The sequence below is a fragment of the Centropristis striata genome, chromosome 15, assembly GCF_030273125.1.
Source record: "Centropristis striata isolate RG_2023a ecotype Rhode Island chromosome 15, C.striata_1.0, whole genome shotgun sequence".
NCBI lineage: Eukaryota > Metazoa > Chordata > Actinopteri > Perciformes > Serranidae > Centropristis > Centropristis striata.
In genome coordinates, this window is record NC_081531.1 from 1,807,450 (window position 1) to 1,816,960 (window position 9,511).

Sequence of the window (9,511 nt, forward strand, 5' to 3'; positions counted from 1 at the left end):
ATTACCAAAACTGAAACATAATGTAGGAGTAACCTCAAAACAAACAAACAAATACAAATACAGAAAATGTATTGCATTAATAAACAGCCCTCAGTAATGTTCTTTAACCTTTGTTTCTTTCATTTAAACACTGGTGGAACCTCACCTCGCTGGACAGCTTCCGATGCATCTGTCCAGGGTGCAAACTTTTTGCCATGGCTCAATGAGAAGGGATAAATGAAGAAAAACTAAATATACTACAAGTACAACAACGGCAGTGATGCGTAAAAAAAAACCCTGACATTTCCGGGCCTGACGGTGGAGGGCTGCAGCCGGACCCCTCTCGGTAAAAGATTGTTGTTCAGTTCAGGAAATGATCAGGAATAGAAGTTAAAGCTGTCTCATTCTTTTTGACAGACTCAGAAGTTAAAGCTGTCTCATTCTTTTTGACAGACTCAAAAAGAAACAAGTTACGTTCCTTGTGAATCGTAAAAAGAAAAAGAAAACGTTACTTCCGGGCCTGACTGTGAAGGAGGCCTGACGGTGGAGGAGGCCTGACGGTGGAGGGGGGCCTGACGGTGCAGGAGGCTCGACTGTTGAGGGGGCCTGACGGTGGAGGGGGCCTGACGGTGCAGGAGGCTCGACTGTTGAGGGGGCCTGACGGTGGAGGGGGCCTGACGGTGCAGGAGGCTCGACTGTTGAGGGGGCCTGAAGGTGGAAGGGGCCTGACGGTGGAGGGGGCCTGTCGGTGGAGGTCTGCAGCCAGACCCCTCTCAGTAAAAGACTGTTCTTCAGTTAGGGAAATTATCAGGAATAGAAGTTAAAGTGGTCTCATTTTTTTTTGACAGATTCGTAAATTGGTAAATTGCTTGATGATGCTCCTCCGTAACTCTTTACTGGCCAGTCCGTAGATGATGGGGTTGAGAGCCGGCGGCAGGATGATGAACAGGATGCTGATGAACTTCTTGATGTTTTGTGAGAGTGAGGGGAACCTGTGACTCACAACTATGACCACTGTAGCTATTTCATAGAGCACATACACAGTGAGATGTGCCGTGCACGTCTGGAAGGCCTTCCTGCTCGCAGCTCGGCCACGTTTTAAAGAAACGTGCAGGATTCTGAAGTAGGAAACTGCAGTAATGATGAAGGTGACAGATTTGTAAGACCAGGTAATAACCAGACCTACAAAAACATAGGGAGGAGAAATATTTTAGTTAATAAAGTAGCATATCAACCTTTACACCTCGTTCTGTCATCTCGAGTTACTTCTGTGTCTTTATTGTTCAACCAAATAGAGTTTGTTTGGTAGCTAAATTATCAATTTTGCAATTAAAATGTTTTTGCAAGTAAAGTAATAAATAAAATGTATTATTGTAAACTTTTGTTTGCAAAGCCAAAAGTTTTGTTGTCAAATTTCACAGTTCTGTTTGCTGTGTCTGAATCTTGACATTAAAGTAACTCCATAAACATAGGGCCTGTGGATAAGGGCCACTGTTTAATATCAGACTCTGTGTGTTGCTGTAAACGGACCATAGATGTTGTTGATGGGGGTGGGCCTGCAGGCCAGCCTCAGGATGGATCGGTTGCTGCAGTAGACGTGTTGGACGAGGTTGCCACACAGAGGGGCGTTCATGTGGAAGGAGAAGAGAACAATAATACCCAGCAGAGCGAAAAACCAGGCGAGAGTGCAGCAGGAGAGCAGCCGAGCCGGCGTCATGATGGTGTTATACCTGAGAGGCTCACACACTGCAATGTACCTGCAGACACAAACACATCCTTCACTTTCTACAGTCAAACATATTTTCATAGAGAATATAAACCTGCGTCTAAGTAAGATTATCTGTCCAAATGAAAGCTTAATAAAATGTATGATTTTGCATTTGTTTGTAAATTTAATATTAACAACGGTACAATACATATATGTTGTGCTTCTTTAGATACTCAAAGACGCTTTTTACGGCAAAATTAAACAAAGAGCAGGACAAAGGTGAATTGTGAACTTTAAGATATCCTGAAGTTGCTCCTGCTCACATACAAACATATGAACCAGGTGACAATTTATGGCTGCTTGTCCATGAAGAAGAAATTGTGTGCATTAACACTAAGATGGTATCTAAAAGAGCAATTTATAGAAACAAAGACAGTATACTTCAGAGGAGGGAAAGAGGGTTTGACATGCAGCAACAACAAAAAAAAACGCAAACAGCCAGACATAGTTAAGTTTTGAAGTTGTAAATCAGCTCTTTGATCAAACACTTTGCACCGTTTTGGCTCGACAGTAACAAACTGGAATGTGCTGCTGTGTTTGGAAACCTGTCGTAGGCCATCACACCCAGAATGGTCTGCACTCCCGTGCCGTACGTATGCACGCTGAAGGCCTGAGCGATGGCCGGGATGTAGGCAATCTTCTTCTGGCCCATCAGGAAGTGCATCATGATGCGTGGCAGAACGGCCGTGGCCCCCAACAAGTCACAGACCATCAGGTTACCAACCATCACAAACATGGGCCTGTGCAGGTTCTTGTCCAGGACGATGGCGCCGAGCACCAGGCCGTTGGCCAGCAGGATTATCATGAAGAGAATAAGGGCCAGGGTAAAGAAAAAGGCGCCGTAGCCCAGAGGGATAAAGAAACCCTCCAGCTCGAACACAATCGGCTGTTTGAGAGGAGTCACCACCGTCACGTTCTCCATCCCAAGCAGAACCACTCTGTAAAACACAAGTTCATCAAAACCTCCAAACAGGCATCAGGGATAAGAATTTCAGACCTAAAACAACATTCTAACAACGGTGAACTCTAGTAAAATAATGTCAAACAAACGTGAACTAAAGAGTTCTCTGATTTGACTAAATAAAAAAAAAATCACAATATTACCTGCAATAAAACAGTGAGCAGTTCAGTGTTTCATCAAACACACAAATTAAAAGTTAATGTCTAATGACGGCAGCACTGTAAATCGTCCTGATCCATCCTCCCGTCCTCTCATCGGAGAGTTGATGCTCTGACTTGTCTAGGAGAGTGCTTTAACTTTTATTGATTTTACTTCGTGTTCTGATGCCGTCAGTGAGGCCAGTTACCGTCGAAACATCAACCCCGCCCTGAAACACCCTCTGCAGGTCTGAAGCTGGTCTCAAGACTGGACAAGGATGATTATTTCTTCCAAAGATGTCACTTATTGTCCCACAGAAAGAAAGAGTTGCACTTCAAGCAAAGCTTACCAAACAAAATTGTTTGGGGGGGTGATGTCCATTTTCAAACTGGTCCTTTGACCCCTGACCTCCAGATTTCTGAATAAATTGGGTTCTATGTTACATATTAGTCTCCTCTTTACAGACATGTTCACTTTATGTTGATAACCAACGAGTCTCCTCTTTACTGACATGCCCACTTTATGTTGATAACCCACGAGTCTCCTCTTTACTGACATGCCCACTTTATGTTGATAACCCACGAGACTCCTCTTTACTGACATGCCCACTTTATGTTGATAACCCACGAGTCTCCTCTTTACTGACATGCCCACTTTATGTTGATAACCCACGAGTCTCCTCTTTACTGACATGCCCACTTTATGTTGATAACCCACGAGTCTCCTCTTTACAGACATGCCCACTTTATGTTGATACCCCACGAGTCTCCTCTTAACTGTCATGCCCACTTTATGCTGATAATCCACGAGTCTCCTCTTTACTGACATGCCCACTTTATGTTGATAACCCACGAGACTCCTCTTTACTGACATGCCCACTTTATGTTGATAACCCACGAGTCTCCTCTTTACTGACATGCCCATTTTATGTTGATAACCCACGAGTCTCCTCTTTACTGACATGCCCACTTTATGTTGATAACCCACGAGTCTCTTTACTGACATGCCCACTTTATGTTGATAACCCACGAGTCTCCTCTTTACTGACATGCCCACTTTATGTTGATAACCCACAAGTCTCCTCTTTACTGACATGCCCACTTTATGTTGATAACCCACGAGTCTCCTCTTTACTGACATGCCCACTTTATGCTGATAACAGTCAGAGTTTCTCCTGCAGTAAATGTGTTGTTGTGTCCTCTTGTGTGTGAGTCTTTGTGCATCCTGGGGTCCTAAACAGTCTGAGAGCTGCATAAATCAGGTCTGAGTGTAAAGCTGAGACTCTTGTGGATCCAATGAGCCCAAAGTTCTTCATGTTGATGATGTTAGTGAGTGAAACTTGAGCTCAGTGAATAAATTGAGCTGCTATGTCCACTTTATGCTGATAACATGCAGTTTGGGTTGTTATTGTCATTCAGTACAAATGTTTTGGTTTTAAAGTTGTAAACCGCTGTACGGCTGGTGGAAGAGCAGTGTGAGCCAGCCATGCAGCCATAATCCAGAACGAATGGCCTCCCCATCATCCATTAGTTTATTAAATGATATTATATTTGTCCGTCCAACAATTGTACAAGAGGAGAGTGTCTCACAGCTTCTGGCTGAGCTAGCTAGAGATTTTGACCTGGCAGAGATTTGAACTCTACTGAGTGACCTTTTCCACTCATAATTGGGCTGTAATGAGCGTCCTGGAGGCCTCAGAGCTCCCAGGTGTCTCAGTGACCAGCAGGTTAATTGAATTAAGAGCTGCAGTGAGGCATTCAGGGGCCGGAGAGACTCCAGCCTGCAGCCTTCACACTTTTCTCTCTGCCTTCTCTGTCCGTCCGCTGTCTCTGATTCTAAAGAAGCGTGAGCGCAGGAAAGGCTTTCAAAATAATTTTGCAACTTGTCTTTATGGCTCACAGTTGGTGCTCTAGTTTATACCGAAGGTGTTGGACGAGGCTGAGTTCAGGGTTCTGTCAACTTCTTCCAAACCGAACTGGGGAAACCATTGTGTAGACTCGTTCTTTGTTGTTTGGGAACCAGGAAACGCAGCTTTCAGACTGAAAGAACCCGGACAGAAGCACAATTCTGTGTTTTATGGATGAAATTCCTGGTTGTGATTAAAGCCAAAAAACCTGTGTGAGGAGTCTGTCCAACAGACCGTTATATTATGAAGATTCAAAGATTGATGGCACCAGATGAAAAGTTTGTTTTGGACCCTGAATGTCAGAAGTTGTCTTGCTGTGTATGAAAACCAGCAGCTGAAGTTTCCTCCCTGTAGATCCCAGGAGCTTTCATTAGCGTGATCCTCTGAGCTCTGATAAACATCCATCACCTCCTCTGTCTTTGCTCCCTGAGGGCTAATTACCATCAGAAAGTGTTGATAAGTGTTTTGTCAGGAAGCCACTCACAGTGGACCTCATTAATGATCAGAAACATTAACACTCGTTACTGGCTGTTGTGACAACGGGAACACACTGATGAAACTGGTGGACCGTCGGGGGGCACTGTGCTCCCCTGAGCTCCCAACATGAAACAGTTCATAGCTTTCATAGTTTGTACTGTTCACAACAAAGTTTTACTGCAGAACTCTTAGTGCACAAGTTTACTGACGCCGACAAGGAAATAAACTTGTTGTTGTTTGTGCTCTGTACGACCTGTAAGAGAGAAGAAACTGAAATACAGTCGCTGTTCTCATGAACCGTTTGTATCATTTCATGTGTAAAGTAATGTACTGAAATTGGTAGTTATCCCTCAAATACTGACCTGTGTTGAAGCAACGTAAAGTCCAACAAGTCCTCTAAAACATACAACCATGTGTTGTTTGTTCCTACCCCAAAATACCATCCGCAGGAGATCAACACATCATTCTACATAATCATAAGGTTCAGTGTTGTAAAGAAAAAAGCTGCCGTTTGGTTGAATTTGTGCTCCGTCAGCAGTTCTCTAAGGTTAGGGCCAAACAGTTCCTGGTTGGGCTCTAAAAGACAGTTTAAAGAGGAAATAAATGATGTAAATGGTGAAGTGAAGTAGTTAGGAGGACGACGTGACTACAGGAAGTGACATAGTTCAGTAAAAACCAGATGCAGGAAGTTAAGAGATGTTTGAATCACATGCTGACCTTTGGTCAAACATGGACACCAACACTGGTCTGCTGGGAGACAGTTAAGGCCTTTCTGGTCTTTTATGACAATTTTTTTTTGTAGTTCTGAAATCATTTTTGGTAATTTTGTCATTTTTGCTTAATTTCAAAATTTTAAGGGGGTGGGGGTTATCATTTTGCGTCTTTTTTGTTTCTTTTGTGTCTTTTTTTCTTTTTTTTTGGTAATTTAGTGTCTTTTTTTGTTTCTTTCGTGTCTTTTTTTGTTCCTTTTAGTCTCTTTTTTTGGTCACTTTGCATCTTTTTTTGGTCATTTTGCATCTTTTTTGGTAATTTTTGTGTCTTTTTGTCATTTTTTGATTTTTTTGTTCAGTGTCTTTTTTTGTTTCTTTCGTGTCTTTTTTGGTTATTTTGTATCTTTTTTGTCATTTTGTTTCTTTTTTTGGTAATTTAGTATCTTTTGTTTCTTTAGTGTCTTTTTTATTTCTTTATTGTATTTTTTGGTAATTTTTATATCTTTTTTTATTCCTTTAGTGTCTTTTTCAGTAATTACATTACATTACATGTCATTTAGCAGACGCTTTTGTCCAAAGCGACTTACAATAAGTGCATTCAACCTGAAGGTAATAGACATAGACCATAGGAATCAAGTAAGTGTCTTTTCCTGGTAATTTTTTTCCTGGTAATTTTGTGGGGGGTTTTGTCTTTTGGTCCTTCTTTAGACGTTCTCCTGGTGAAAGTTCTGGTTCGTTTGACCCATCCATATCCCCTCACTCGCACCCTGAGACCGGGGTTTGTGCCCCGCTGTTGGAAGTTATGTCCAGAAGTATATTTTATTGCTAGTTTTTATTATTTATTCCAGCCTGTTTTTTTTTCTGAACCTTAAGGAAGTGGAAGGAATGTTTGACCTTATAGTGAACACTCATTTTTTTGGAGTAAAACCTTGTAGTTTGGTGACTCTGTCAGCCTGCTGGAGCTTTCTATTCTACGATCAGAACCGTCCAGATCTCCGATACCGGAGTATCGCTTTACCAGCTCTTTGACAATTTCCTGTCCCGTCTGTTCATAAAGTTCAGAAATCACTGTGTTCTTTTCACAGAACTGTTCCATTCGTGTTTTGTACCCTAACAAAAAGCTAGTTTCAGAACCCGAATGTGACGGCTCTGTTTGGCTGCTATAGTTAGACGACTCTTTGCTGCTTCTGTTGAACTGAGCCAACAGAGCTCTCTGCTCTGATGTGACTGCAGCTTCACTAACACACAACAGGAGCTCAGAAACGGCTGAAACAACCACGTCCGAACCGCCCAGAGTAAACAAATGTGTCAGAGCGGTGATTAAAACGACCTCAGAGCAGCCACAATGACAGACGCAGCACAAGGTCGGAGGTCGGTCAGCCCTCAGCAGCAGCAGCGCTCCGTCTTTAACTCCCAGATAACTAACGCTTATCTGTGCAGCTGCAACAACACGGTGACTGTGGCGGGCGTGTCCACTCACACCGTGGTCACCGGTGGCGGCGGTCCACTCACCACATTATATTTATATAAATATATTTATATACAACAGTGATGAGCCAACACAAAAGTAGTTCCGAAGAAAAATTCCCACCATGACTCTTTAGGGTATCCCTTGGTAACATAATAAAAAATAACATTATACATTAGCATACATTTGTTTTTTGTCATTTTATCTCTTTTGTTGGTCCTGTATGTCATTTTTTTGTCATTTTATGTCTTTTCCTTGGTAATTTATCTCTTTTTTTGTCATTTTACGTATTTTCTGGTCATTTGTGTCTTTTGTTGGTCATTATTTGGCAATTTTACATATTTTCTGTCATTTTACATCTTTTGCGGGTCTTGTATGTCATTTTTTTGTCATTTTAGGTGTTTTCTTTGTTAATTTATCTCCTTTTTTGTCATTTTACGTATTGTTTTGGTCTTTGTGTCTTTTTTGGGGTCATTTTACGTCTTTTGTTGGTCTTGTATGTCATTTTTTGGTCATTTGTGTCTTTTGTTGTTCATTTTACATCTTTTTTTGTTCTCCTGTTGAAAGTCCTGGGTTTTTACGTTTTGTGTGTCACTAAGTATAAAATAAAAGGCAGTGTTCATGTTGAGGAGGGGAAGAGGCCTGAGTGGCAACGAGGAGAGATTCAGTGTGAGGCTGAATGAATGTTAAAGCTCTTCAGCTCCATCTGCTGCTCACTTCCTGTTCCTGCAGTTCAACTTCCTGCTGATCAACATCAACTCAATCCACACAGCAGAAGAGTTACTGAAACAACACACTGATTAAAAGAATGATTTGTTTTTGTTGTATCTTCTACATTTGTCTTTAACTGATCAACATTGAAGAACAAACCAGACTCGTTAGTGTGAAACAGTGATCAGTGGTCTGTTTATGTAGCTGGTGGAAGAAAAAGAAAACCCTGTGATAGATTATTTGTCACATACTTTCTGTCTTTAAAATTAGATTTAAATGTTCAAGTGGTCCCTCCGACCTTCAGATATCTGAATGGGAATTAGTTTCTGTGTCCCCACGAGTCTCCTCTTTACTGACATGCCCACTTTATGCTGATAACATGCAATAAACTGTGTTATGTGCATCCTGGGGTCCTAAACAGTCTGAGAGCTGCATGAATCAGCTCTGAGTGTAAAGCTGAGACTCTTGTGGATTCAATGAGCCCAAAGTTTTTCATGTTGATGATGATTGTTGTAGTGAGTGAAACTGGAGCTCACTCTATTATCGATTTGATAATGACAGTGATATACAGATACGTTATGCATTAACCCTCTGAAATCTTTGGCTACTATTAAATTAATTAATTCAGTTAAAAACTCTTACCGTGCCATGTTGGTATCATTTTTTTCTGCGTTACCCCATCTATATGTCCTGATAATTCATTTGTAACTTTGACTTACTTGATCAAAATGTTGAACCCACAAGAAACAAAGGAAAACATGAAATCTGACCTTAAAATTTTGTGTTTCACACAGAATTTTAAATGTTGCAAATATGAATACAGGGTGCAAATATTACATACAACAGATAAAATGAGGATAATATCTAGTTCTATATTTTTATACTAAATTTATTTGACATTATCTCCAGTTTTACTTGGCCGAATATCATCAAAAAAAATCTGGGATGGAGTTTCAAGCCAGAACTTTATTTGGAAGCTGATGGTAAGACTCAACATGGCTTCATTTTTATGTCTTCACATCATGAAGAAGTCATGTGAAGGTGATTTCATGGACTCTAGAGAGTTGAACAGGACTGTTGTGAAACTCAAAATATTACGTTTATAAACAACGGTAAAATAAAAAACAAACATAAACCAAAATATACGAGCATTACTTTCCCTCTGTGTCATTGTTTTTTACGAGCCTTTATACTGAAAGAGGCAAAACAGAATCTCTGAAATTCAGTTATACGTTTTTTGTTTTGTTTCGGTGTGCGCCACCCAAACAATTATGGATAACTGCAGATGATCCAAACCCAAAGTTCTTCCCTCCAACGTCTCCTTCTCTTCTACTACAATAATAATAATAATAATAATAATAATAATAATAATAATAATAATGGTCATAATTAA

General features: G+C 40.9%; 1 protein-coding gene across 1 annotated transcript; it reads right to left on the reverse strand.

The window, feature by feature from the left end:
* Window positions 1-487: 487 nt before the first annotated feature.
* On the reverse strand, window positions 488-2,669 carry LOC131986943 (olfactory receptor 2K2-like). The gene is made up of 4 exons (XM_059352083.1): window positions 2,293-2,669; window positions 1,510-1,736; window positions 877-1,161; window positions 488-768 (listed from the first exon to the last, which is right to left on the reverse strand). The coding sequence occupies exons 1-4, from the start codon at window positions 2,667-2,669 to the stop codon at window positions 488-490; spliced, it is 1,170 nt and encodes a 389-aa protein (XP_059208066.1).
* Between the last annotated feature and the right edge of the window lie 6,842 nt (window positions 2,670-9,511).

Bases quoted from the DNA above. Each gene is read 5' to 3' on its own strand.
- LOC131986943 (XM_059352083.1), bottom strand. From the start codon at position 2,669: ATGGAGAACGTGACGGTGGTGACTCCTCTCAAACAGCCGATTGTGTTC. The intron at 1,162-1,509 runs GTCCGTTTACAG...ATGTTTTTGTAG, and splicing joins CCCCATCAACAACATCTATG to GTCTGGTTATTACCTGGTCT. The intron at 769-876 runs GTAAAGAGTTAC...CCCTAACTGAAG, and splicing joins CATCATCTACGGACTGGCCA to AACAGTCTTTTACTGAGAGG.